The following is a 12,772-nucleotide window of genomic DNA, read 5'->3' on the forward strand; positions in this document are numbered from 1 at the left end:
AATCTTACAAAGTCAGCTTGAAAGTCAACAATGTGGTCTTTGGTTTGTTCAAAGAGGCTGAATATAGAGTCTTCCACAGAGATTTCCGAGTCTTTGCCCTTGGAACTGGTTGGTGAGGGTGTTCTTGAATTCTTGGAAAAACCCGGCTTTGGGATCTGTCTGTGAGGAGTAGATGATGATTCATATATATAGCATATGGTACCGGCTTTCTACTTTCAATAGCGAATTCGGATTCGTCGTCCAAAGATGGGACGACGGCATCTCTCTGATTGACGACAATATAATCGCTTGAATTCGAAAGTGATCGCATCTTTGCGTTCTTGACAGTTTCGGAATTCTGACAAGGATCTGGAATCTTGGCTAGAATCCGGGGTAATGCTTAGCCCTGAGTTAGCTTATCTGGTTTGAGTCGATATTGTCAAGGTGGCTATTATGAAACAGCCAAAAGACTGGCCCGATTGCAGCATTTTCGTAGTTTGGGAAGGGCTTAAGAGGCTCTAGGAAAGGATTTAGGCTCTATTTTCAATTGCGCGACTGTTGCATTGACACTCATGAGTCTCGGTCGTCCGGCCTCATAAAGCCGTACGTAAAACCTTAAGCTCTTCTGTAATCTACAGTATTTCAAATATCTATTGTTAAATCTTTCGAATCGAAGAATACATCTGCATGTAATATCCACCAATTCACTTAACAACGTTATTTTCAGCATAAGAAACATAAATTACGTCTAAAATACAGCAAAAACTGATCAACGAAACAATATCGGTTGCATGATCTCCAATTAGGGTGACGTTATTTCTGTGTGTAAATCGATTCGAATCAAAATTAGGGCCAAAATTACAGTTAGAATCCAAGCTGATATGCAACCGCATGGCCGACTGCTTCCGTCATAACCGCTGCTTATGCGCCGGTTAATACTCGGAATTGTAACACCACGTTTGCGGGTTGTGTGCCCCATTAAAAAATGTATTTGATCTAAAGGAATGATGTACATAAAAGACTGTAAGAAACAGGCAAATATATGCTATTTGGTAGTGACGTGCTAATTGCGAAGTACTGGAAAATTAAAATTCTGTCAACGTTGATGTAAGCGTCAACAGTGGAAAGATTTCCTTAATAGATATTTCTAAGTTAAGGTCTGAGCGGTATCTTTGGGGTGGTAGACTTGATTCAAATGCCGCATTTTGGGACTTCTTGAAATGTGGTACTTGAAATGCGGGTTTGTAAAGCCTTTCTTAGCCGGTTTATAACGCCCTCGTCATCACGGAGGTAGGCCAACCGGTTTTGATAATTTCGATAACGAGACTCAAGTTCGTTTTCTTTACGGGATAAAAGCGTCTCTATTTCTACGAATCGGAGGTTTAAAGACTTCAAGTCATCTTGTAGAGAGGAAAGTAATGAGAATGTGCTAGTATAAATTTCAACCTCGGTCAAGGGACATTCTGTCCCCGGTAACTTAAGAGTTTTAGGTGAGGGGGTTGGAATATGCTAGTGGAGCACGATTAAAAGCGAACATCGTGATTTATTCTATATCTACTAGAATAATGTTCGGAATGTTCTGTAATCTATTCATAAGGAGGCCCGAGCTCTTATACATGTACCTATACTACTTGCTTTTCGTCGGAAAGCCTCGGTTTTCAACATTTAATCTGATGGTACCTGAAACCTTACAGAGGCAAAGATAAAGTTAAATCTGCCAAACTTCCCAGGATCTTGATAAGGTTTCTCCCGTGGGCCGCGAAAGTTTATTTTAAGGCGAATCCATTCATTGCCAACCAATGGGCGGGGTTTCCGACTTACCCCAGCTTTTATGCTGACCAGAACCTTCTCCGCCAGCAACTCATAAAATACCACGGGATTAAAGATAAAATCGATGCCGAGGACGTTATGATTGATCTTGAGCCCCACTTTAGTGAGGCTGTTTGAGGATACGAAAATGAATTCGAATTTGGGGTTCGAATTTGGGGGGGCATCCAGTTATAGTCCTCGCTGTATAATGTACACACCTCAACCAAGAAACTGGCAAGGTACATCTGGTCGCATATGCTTTCCTTATGTCCCCCCGCATGCAGCATTTTCCGAGATCAAACATAGGGAGGAATCCCCGCCTCAACCCTGCATGGTCTGTAAATCCTAACCTTCCATACCATTTTTTTGCTCTTGCCTATAACTATGCTGTCCAATCTTCTAGGGACTCCTCCAGAGATCCTACGTCATATCCTGGTAGCTATCGGAAGCGAGGGCCTCAAGAGCTTTTCTCTATGTTCGAAGTTATGTCGCGATCTTGCGGTAGAGATTAAAGTCCGAAATATTTTCCTGACACCGGCATCACTAGCGGCTTTCGAGGATGGTGGCAGCCATGCTAGTCTACGGCACCTTGTCCGGTAGGGGAAATTCCCGCTACACTAAGAACCCCCCCAAACCGCATTATATGCTTTTCGGAGGTCTGACATGCGTCGTTTCTGTCGGATAGTCATGTTACGTTTGTTGGTCTCAAATGCACTAGCTACGAGGAGTTCCAAACCTCGAGGTTTCAATTTAACGTTATCTCTCGGTGTCGCATCTACACATCTTGCCTTCGCATATTTCCACGAATCTATAGTCTTCAAATTGAGTACTCTATCGAGGAAAAATTAGCAAATAATTTGGGAATCGCTGTGCTTTCAAATTTGTCTACACTGCCGTTCTGGAACCAAACGTTGAAAAGCCTATGCATTGGGCTTGACGACTACCACGGAACGGTGGGCGGATATACAGACGCCGTAAGCATGCCAGCTTATAAAGACTTTCACGAGGCACTCCCGGAAGATGACCAGGAATTTATGGGAGCTATTCAAATTCACACGGAAGATATCGAAGGTGTTGAGGTGCGGTACCCTGCCGGATTGGAGGAAGCTATCATTTATATCCCCTGGCTGCCAATTAGGCCACCATCGCCCCAGACTAATCTTTTCCCATGGCATTATCATTTTATTTCCTCATCAATTCCAGCTTTGAAGAGGGTCAAGATATGCACGCGGCGAATATTCGCTAATGTTGGCTCGTTGGAATTAACAAGTCCAGGAGCTCAGATACGGCGCCATATATCCCAATACTTGGGTTGTGGTGAATTCATTGGAGTCAAGCAATTGTGCTTATACGTCGCTGGCATCGGCTACACGTATGAGAGGAGCTTCGAAGCTCTGCTACGATGGTTTCCAAATGTTGAGGAATTCGTGTTGGATCTTGGGTTCGTCGCTGGTCGACATGAGGCTCACTATAGAGACGGAGGGTTACCCTACGCCGAACTTCTGGAAACCCGGAATCTTGCAAAAATAAGCGTACCATGGCCTATGATGGGACAAAAAAGATTTACAAGGCCAGAATTGGCAGACTTGATCCACAGATGGGAGGCAAGAGGTTTAAGCAGTTTGAGGGAAGTGGAATTCGTCCGAAACGAGTTGTACCAGCTGAGCAAATTAGGTTCCGGTGAACGCTCACGTCCTTACGGATTTATACGGCGTGGTTGTAAAATCGTGCGGAGTGGGTCCGGTCCAGGGATAAAGTTGTGGTGGCGGAACTCAGTTAGCGAAACGATTCCTCAACGGAGGCAGCTTTCGACACGGCCTGGTGCTTGCTTTCACGGGTGGAATGACTATGTAAAGGAAGAAGATGGGACCGAAAGTGAAGAGGAATCTGGTGAACATGCTATTTTGGGGAGTCACGATGGTGATGAAGAGCTACATGATGCATAAGTGGGAGGCTGGAACGGGCTGTCGCACTCGACAGGAAGACATGCCAGACTTTTCTTGAGTCTGGAAATGTAAGCTTAAATCTAATAAAGCCAGCTTGTTATAGAGCTAACCTTGATTATCCGTCCAATTCCGGTGTATACATATATGCATCTCTTCCCATTAGACATATACGCAGATAGTTACACTTCGATGGGCCACTTCACGCGCAGCTAGGTCTAAGTTATTGATATAACTTTATTTTAGCGCTATGAAATAAGATATTGCGACTCAGAGGCGCAATATCGTCTGCCGCTTTAAATTAGAAATTTTGAGTAGTAGTTGAGCCTATCGTGAGTACAGAAATATCGATGTAGGTCATCCTAGCGAAAAGGAATATGGCCTTTACAAATTACAACTTAACTCATAAGTTGTTTTCTTTTGTTGCATTTTGCGAGCTCGCTAATATAACGGCGTTCTAACTCGATTCTGCTTGGGTTACTACCTGGTATCACAGTCTAACCTTAAATTATTCGACTTAAGACGAGGCCCCTTATCATTATACATAGCGATATGAACTTCGAAAGGTTTTTATATAAAACACTTGCTACTAGCTTAAAGGGGCTAGAATATTCTGTAAATCAGCCTGGGGTTATAAGCTTCTTCGGGTGTAACCTAAGCGGGGTCTGCATGAATACTGACCAACCCCAAGTCGGAAGCCCTGCAGCGTCATATATCGGAGAATAATAAATATTTTGCAGCTTATTCGCTTCAACTCGTGAACGAAAATAGTCGACGATAGAAAGGGGAGGGCGGGGTTTGTGTGGTACATGTGGCGCTCAGCGCCAAGACGGACATTGAAATATGTCTAGATGAGCTTGTCCGATTAACCTTTGAACTGAACCTGCCCTTGCAGACTGCATAGCCGGATTGATACGGACCTTGTAAAATGAAAATGGTCAACTTCGACTGTGACGTATCAATATCGCAGAGGACATGATCGCTTGTCGAAGCAAATATCTTTTACCGCTTATCTCTACCAGGAGAGTATACGATCTAAGATAAAGCGGAATTTATAAAGCCATAGTTGGAAAGGATTTGCACGGGGAAAACAACTTTTCGGTCATGATGAGATCCATATTCCAGAATCTAGGCACATAATCAACTATGGCGAATACCCATATATTTACGTAAACGAAGAACTACCCGTGTATTTCCGTATACGGTTGCGTCCAACTCGATTCTACCATGCCTCATGCGTGTCTGCGCGTAATCGTAATTTGGGCAATAGTAAGTAACGACGCCACGGCAGGATTGTGAAAAGAAAAGTCAGCTTTTTCGGTTTGCCTCGTCGAAGGTCCGCCAAATCTCCACCTCGTAGCAGCCTCCCAGAAATCGACGCTGGATATCAGGACGCCGACTATGGTCGGGCTGAATTTTCGCATGCCTCCTCTGCATCGCGAGAAATTTTATAAATATGGGCTTTCCCAATGCTTAGGTCACTCTCTTTTCATCATCGTCATCGACATTTGCCAGTCGTTTACAGTCACGAACTATCTGCAAGATGTATATCCAGAATATCAAGGGTGCCCTCGTGGCATTGATTGCTTTCAACGCTCTTGCAGCCTCTGCTGTCCCTGCCCAGGAACAGAATCTTGAGGAGCGCGGCCCCTATGGCTGTAAGTTCTCTATCATCACTATCGAAGATTATACCATGAAAATATGTTCGGATTTTCACTGACTGTTTGTCTGTAGACGCCGTCCCAACCAAAACTGTGACGAAGTATGCTACCAAGTACGCTACCAAGTATTCTACCAAGTATGGGTACGCTACCACCAAAACTATCACGAAGACAAACTCCAAATGTACGAAGACAGTGACAAAAACTACGACTAAGTACTCTACCAAGACGTCCACAAAGACTTCCACAAAGACGTCCACAAAGACGTCCACAAAGACATCTACAAAGACGTCTACAAAGACGTCCACAAAGACTTCCACGTCCACAAAGACCATCACAGCGGCTATCACTGCTACTGTCAATGGTCTTCCATTCAATTTGAAGAACAAGGTCATCACCATTGCCGCACCAAAGATCACTTCCGGAGGCAGTGTTATCAACCTTCCAGCTTCAATTATCACTGTTCCAGGCACTGTTATTCGCGGGTTGGGCGGAAATGCCGTTGACATTGGCGGAACCTCTATTATCGTTGCGGGCGCCACTATCAAGGCTGGCCCAACTATAACCCTCCCGGAGGCCATTGTTACAGTTGCCAATGAGGCTCTCTTGATTCCAGGTGGCTGCGTCCCCGATGCTACTGTCACCGTCAGCAGCGGTACCACAACCGTCACTGAACCTGCTTCGACTGTCACCAGCACTACCGTTTCGACCGTCACCGATGTCAGTACATCCGTTTCGACTGTCACCGATGTCAGTACATCCGTTTCGACTGTCACCGATGTCAGTACGTCCGTTTCGACTGTCACCGATGTCAGTACGTCCGTTTCGACTATCACCGATGTCAGTACGTCCGTTTCGACTGTCACCGATGTCAGTACGTCCGTTTCGACTGTCACCGATGTCAGCACTAGTATTTTGACCGAAGTCTCTACTTCTGTTTCTACTGTATCGGCTGCTCCAAAGTTCACACCAGGGCCTCGAGCCGTTGGATGCTACCAAGATACCGACGGCAATATGAACACTCTAACTACGAAAGTCGAATCTGACTTGATGACCCGACAGTTCTGCACGGATTACTGTTTCCTTGTTGAAGGACCCTATGTCGCCGCTGGATTAACCAACGGAAAGTAAGTAACCACTGCGTCGTCTAACATTATCGGAGTCGCATACTAACATATCTCGGATCCTAGTGTCTGCCAATGCGATAACTACTGGCGTAATAACCCCCATACATACGAAGTGGGGAAATGCGGAAAACCATGTGCGGATGACGAAGATGATACCTGTGGTGGTGAAGGATACATTCAGCAAATCGTATCCGCACTCTCCCCTACCCTATTCGGCTGTTATAAGGTCGGATCTGGTGATATTCTTACCGGTTTGGCGATGGACCCATCGGACAGCCTGAAACCCATAGACTGTCAGAGAGCCTGTTTCGCCGAGGGGTTTGCATTCTCTGGTCTTACAGGTGGAAAGTAAGTTCTAAACCTGAAAAGCCACCACCCTCTGAGTCAACAGCGCAAAGCTAACAATATTCTAGTCTTTGCACATGCGGCAATGTCTTCGAAAATGCACCAGACAACTATGATCCCACCGACAACAGTCAATGCAACATCGATTGTAATGGTGATCCTAGCAAAAAATGTGGTGGCGACGGATACACCGATATCTACGTTTGGACCGGTTAATTTATCACCAGTGTCCTTGGTTCCAAGAACGCCGGAGCCCGGAGTCCGGCATTATGACGTATATTGTAATACTAACATTTCCTTCCATATACCTAAATACTTATTTAATTCCTTCCAGCCTACAAGAATCCCAAGAACGTGACGGGCCATTCAAGTTTTGTCCCAGCAGTTGGCCGGTGTTGTGATTCATAATTATGGGTGGTTCATGAGAAGCTAGTAATACCTCTACCGGAATCCTGGGGCCCTATCCTAAGTTGATTAATAGACTTACTTCCATGAAGTCATCACAGAAGTCTACTTATCTTTGTAGATGCGAAGAGGAATACGTTCGAGGCTTTTTCTTCACGACAGTTAGCCCGAACTGGTGTCAAAGTACTGCATCATGGCTGGTCTAGAACACGGTGCTGAAAGCTGTGTTGCGTTGGAAGCTATAGCACGCCGCAGGTGGATACTTTTCCAGGCTAGTTAGTTCATGTTTATGTGCCACCTATACATGTCTTCGACCACCTAACCACAACCGATAGCTGCGCAAGCAGGTCCAGGCATTTAGCATTATTTAGCCCTTGAATTTTGATATAATGGGGACCCTGTCGTGAAAGACATGACTAAAAATACAAGAATAGAAGTGTATTAGTATCAGCTGATGCTATATTCGATATTCGATCCTCCAACCAAAGGAATGCGCAGGAATATGTACTACTGCCTGAGCCTTGAGGCCATAGATATCATGAATGTCCCCCCTAGTAGCACCAATTTCTAATACCCCAATGCCGGTGACATTCCATTCCACGGATTTAAAGGGCAAAGCCTAGTCTGAATATTATGACAAGTTTAAAAGACAAAACTACGACGACAAGTTGAAGAACAGAACAACGACAATGCCTCGGGCACCCAAATCAGCTACATCATGATAAATCTACCGAGGCGGCTGGTTCTGTTGGCCTAAGCCAAGGTTTGTCCATCTCCAGACAGACTCGTTCGCTGTATCAACACATTTCTTTGACAAATAACACAAAACGATTAAGTTGGGCTGAGAAACTGACAAGGGTGATCATGCATGTCCCTATCCAGTGTGGAACGGCTGAGGTCGGCGCAACCTATCGAGCCCTCCACTTCTCCTGAATACTTTCAATCTTCCCATATTTTGGGCGTAAATCATCCACAACTCCCTTTTTTTTCAAGTCTAGAAACTGAGTTTATAAAAGTTGTCGATGAAATGCCCGCTCAAGCTCCTCGACGGTACAGACTAACTGTAATACTAGACAAACATGTCCTCACGCTCAATGCCCAAAATACCCTCGTGATAGCACGCAAAGTGAATGGAAAGGCAAATGTCGCATTCGCAGTTGGTCATTTGCAGCCAGAGGATGGGAAACCACAGTTGCTACACAGCACATCCTTCGAATGGGAAGATAAATATCGAGTCTTTTTACTATCACTACCGGAAGGCCTCACGTCTTTAGTATGTTCATTAATAATTTATCTTGTCAAATTTCTAGCTAGGTTTTGCTAATAGCCTTCCAAGGGTAAATCGAGTGCGGCAACAAATGCTGTGGATATTTCATTTGGGGAGATTGCAGAGTATAAAGACGGCACGCTACTTGAGGCGCACAAGGCCGATACGACACACTGGGCAACAGACGGGAAGAAATCCTTCGCAGTTTACAATAGCCCGCAGACATTCCGCCTAGGCGTTCAGCAACTTACTACCAAAAATCATTTTACACCGATCTTTGTGGATCCGTATACTGCAAGTCTTAACGGAACAACTGAAGTTACTCTAAACGACGAGGTATTTTGTCCATCCTTGTGTTCATACAGGTTACATCAATATAATTCACTAACTCGTAACTTTATCCGTTTTAGTATCTTCTCTATTGGGGTTCCCATACAGTAGTAGGGCAGTTTGTACAAGTAGAAGAAAGTGTGTCGTTTCCTGTAGTTTTTGAACCAGGGGTTCAATATAGAATTGTGCGATTTGGGTATAAAGAGCCTGATCAACCGATGGATGCGAGTGAAAGTTTCAGCTGGTATAATGGCGCTGGTACTCCGGACGAACCTACCTTTATACTCTCAAAGATATAATGATTTGGTCGCAATTATGGAATGTTGAAGGTTATAAGGAAAGGATTTCATATTTAAGTTGAGGAAGTAAATAGACATGAATGAATGTAAGAGTTGGTCAACAAAAAACAGCTACAAATAATGAAGCCAAAATCATTCGAAAAGGGGTGAGAGTAAATCCGCAGATTTCAAAACCCAATGTTTCCAGCAGTAATTAATATCCCTAGCCAATCCTACGTCTAGAGCTTGCTCATATTGAAAGGATGTTTCCCAGATATCATGGAACTTAGTCCACAATGTAAAAAGATGGGGTCTCACTACCATCAACTGGCTGATCTTGAGTAGCATATCCGTAGCGAATGGTCCTGGTAGAATCTCCGGGAGGGAAACTGAACTTGAAGGCATCGCCTTCGAAGACCTCGTGGACGTACTCGGTATCGGCAAGATTGTACCAGTAGAGGACATACTATTTGCAGCGATTAGTCAAGAGTTTGATTTATCAAAATGGATATGAATCGATTACCTCGTTCTTTGGGGTGAGGGTGATGGTGCCTCCGCCCATATGTTGGTTAGGGTCAACGAAGATGGTGGACCAATTCTTTCCGGTGGAAGCTTTAACAGCAACGTGGAAATCCTTTGGGGCATTCTTAACCGCAAAAGAGGACTTGGCTTGATCAGCGGAGAGGAGCTTAACATCGGCCTTTGTAGGTTCGGTCAAGTCATTGTTCTGCCATTCGACATATTGGCCAAGATTAATGTCCTTTGGATCGGTAGCACTATTAATCTAACCCAAGATTTAGCTTCAACTCACTCCATATGCCATAACAAGAGAGAACTCACTAGAGCATCATTTGAATAATCCCGAGTAAAATAAACTTGATAATTGGTCGTAAAGTTAAAAGTATTATTAGCTAAGAGCTTCTTCTGCCCGACCGCAGGCTTTGGGGCGGCGTTATCAAAGACGACGTTGTAAACGTTATTAACTTTCTTAGAAATACACAAGCTGTCGGAGGAGCTAGAGTCCAAACAACCGTGGTCGAACTTGACGATGAGAGTGTTATTGACCATTCTGAAATAGTTTAGAGAACAAGAAGAATCTTTAGTTCAAGAAGATTTGAGAGAGTAAATTGTGGTTATAGAGAAGTTTGTATATGAAGATGATGTATCTGATGAGGATGGAGAAGGAAGGAAGGGGATTGAAGAGGATTTCCGTCCCTTTTATGTTCTTCGCGACACTACCTTATGCACCTGGAATCGAATCAAAAGAGGACGGCTGGGAGTTGAACTCGAGTACTCTGTGATTCTAACAAAATTTTTGGTAGCCGTCCTGTAAGTCCACCTGATGCTAGACTTAGTGCTGAAAGTTGAGGATATCTGGCCCCGTAAACTAGCGTCCACGACATAGCCACAGGCTATCGATATCTTCGAGTCGGGAGAAGCCCGCAGCTCAATGAAATGGCGAGTGTAATTCAGCTGATTATGAACGATGGTACCATAGGCTAGATGGATTTCAATAACCGCTATTCTCGAAACAAAAATCCAAAACTCGACCTCGTCGAAGCTAGTTCCCCAATGCAAATATCCCTCATCCACTTCCTACACATGCGTGGCATCTCGACTCAGCCCTGGCTAGGTTACAAAACCACTCAGAATCCGGTGAAATTTGAACTTCACATATCGCGATCAATGATGTTTTTGACATTCAGCTCGCAAGAAGTTGGAAAAAAGAAAGCCTAGCTACCATACACCCTGAGAATTCCGAAAAGAATCTAGCGGGAGAGATTAGCAGGAGAGATTGTCGGGAGGCCCGTTACGAAGTTCGGTCTGTGTGCGATGGAACTACCCTAGCTGCAGGCTTTATATTACAGTACAAAATGCTACAAAACATCTAGAGGTATTTACGGGGCAATGAGGCTAGCGGGTAGTTAATCCTAGACCTATGGGCATCTGACTTTTCGCATGCACATACGCAAGAAAGTAGAGCTTTGAACTTAGAACGTCACCAAGTTTAATAAAGTTGAAGATTAGCATGACTATCAATGCTATCACTAAGAACACCCCTGTTACCTAACTTTGGCGTCTCGAGATGGGGAGGGGTCGCCAAGTCTATGCAGGAGAACACAATATGGTTGGCCAAGCGAATAATCACAACAATCCAAGCACGCTAGTATTAATAGCTTGATCGTTCAAAAAATCTTCGTATCGGGATAGCCTAATAAGGTTTCGCAATCGTTACCGCCTGGCTAGTGTCGGAACGGGTTCCAAGATCAAATTCTAACCAATTGATGGGCTGCTTGGGCACATGCTAAAAAAAAAGCTATTCCCGAGTGCGAACACATTACTCCTCACAGGGCTGAAACTCCAGGAATAATCAATACTCCTATTCTAAATCGAAGAAAAGAACAGAGCGGATTTAATTTCTGTTAGGTGTAGAAGAATGGATGTCCACTCCCTCAGAGGTAGCGAGAATATTTCCGAGCACCTAGGAGGTTGTATCTCGCGATTCTAGCTAAAATAATGTTGGCGATGTGATAGTTATCTCCGGTCATCATGGTCGTCCTCGGAACTTTTATTTAAAATATAAAATTTATCACTTTACACCTCGAACTCAAAAAATCCTACCCTCTGAGACTTCACGGAAGAGGTATTGCAATTTCGAATGTTTCGTGTGAAAGCTATTCATTCATCGTCAAAAATTTCCCAGTCCGGTAGAAGATATGTATATGCATATGGCTTCATTAAAAACGAATCTTATAGTTAATTTCGATTAATATTGAGCTACCGTGGGGCCTTACTGAGGCCTAGCCACGATGCAAAATCATGCATGATCGCACTCGTAACCCGAAGGATTGCATGCGGCACACATTCAAAGTCGCACTCGCAACCTCACAAAGTTGATATCATAGCAAGGCCATATTCGGAATGCTTACTTGACAGGCTATGGCAATCATGTGTCCTAGCCTAAATCCAGATTGGGTTAGCCAAATCACGGACGGTTCAGAAGTGGTCCAGCCTGATCCCGTCCCGGGAATCAATATAGGGCTGAGGAACTCGAAACGGCAGAGCTGGGTAGTTTAGCCTTTTGCGTTGAAGCTACCATCTTGACTAAGATACAACTAGCCCGCGCACTGGAGCTAATGCATGCGCATCGCTATAAACCCTTATTAACGGGAAACTCCGGGCGCGGTCGTAAACCCTGACCTCTTTCTTTCTTTCTTTCTTTCTTTCATTTTCCTTTTTTTTTTTTTTTTTTTTCGCTCAACTGAACGACCTAAGAAACGAAAAGCTTAGGACGCTCCTAGCTTTGAAGTGGTCATCATCGGCCGATCGGACAATTCAATATGCAAATGGCTGTATTGCCAGCGTATATTTGGTATTTTATAGGGATTCGGGGTAGGAATCTTAGTTACTAGGAATCAATCCTTACACGTCGGTAGACGAGACGAGGCCTTGCAGAAATTAACTCTTAATATTATAATACATCGGTATCGATACTACAAATCGAGCAAATAATCTTGAAGGGGAAGGGGGTTCGTCTCGAATATATCAACAATCTAGACCGAACCCTGTGTGATTACCAAAAACCAAAATTTCAAAAGGCCTTGCGGAGTTCAACCACTGATTGTCT

The 12,772-nt window shown here is 44.2% G+C and overlaps 4 protein-coding genes across 4 annotated transcripts; 3 read left to right on the plus strand and 1 right to left on the minus strand.

Moving 5' to 3' along the window:
* Positions 1-2,768: 2,768 nt before the first annotated feature.
* Positions 2,769-3,734, plus strand: DFL_005221 (uncharacterized protein; the record flags this gene model as incomplete). Its single annotated transcript, XM_067634448.1, has 1 exon — positions 2,769-3,734. One exon carries the CDS (start codon positions 2,769-2,771, stop codon positions 3,732-3,734), a length of 966 nt encoding a protein of 321 aa, XP_067492515.1.
* Positions 3,735-5,274: 1,540 nt separating this feature from the next.
* Positions 5,275-7,080, plus strand: DFL_005222 (uncharacterized protein; the record flags this gene model as incomplete). Its single annotated transcript, XM_067634449.1, has 4 exons — positions 5,275-5,389; positions 5,466-6,519; positions 6,583-6,867; positions 6,933-7,080. 4 exons carry the CDS (start codon positions 5,275-5,277, stop codon positions 7,078-7,080), a joined length of 1,602 nt encoding a protein of 533 aa, XP_067492516.1.
* A 1,216-nt stretch (positions 7,081-8,296) lies between these two features.
* Positions 8,297-9,165, plus strand: DFL_005223 (uncharacterized protein; the record flags this gene model as incomplete). Its single annotated transcript, XM_067634450.1, has 3 exons — positions 8,297-8,542; positions 8,606-8,872; positions 8,947-9,165. The coding sequence occupies 3 exons, from the start codon at positions 8,297-8,299 to the stop codon at positions 9,163-9,165; spliced, it is 732 nt and encodes a 243-aa protein (XP_067492517.1).
* A 265-nt stretch (positions 9,166-9,430) lies between these two features.
* DFL_005224 (uncharacterized protein) lies at positions 9,431-10,212 on the minus strand (the record flags this gene model as incomplete). Its single annotated transcript, XM_067634451.1, has 3 exons — positions 9,431-9,610; positions 9,668-9,928; positions 9,985-10,212. 3 exons carry the CDS (start codon positions 10,210-10,212, stop codon positions 9,431-9,433), a joined length of 669 nt encoding a protein of 222 aa, XP_067492518.1.
* Positions 10,213-12,772: the final 2,560 nt, after the last annotated feature.

The sequence above is a fragment of the Arthrobotrys flagrans genome, assembly GCF_004000055.1.
Source record: "Arthrobotrys flagrans strain CBS H-5679 chromosome Unknown unitig_0, whole genome shotgun sequence".
Taxonomy (NCBI): Eukaryota; Fungi; Ascomycota; class Orbiliomycetes; order Orbiliales; family Orbiliaceae; genus Arthrobotrys; species Arthrobotrys flagrans.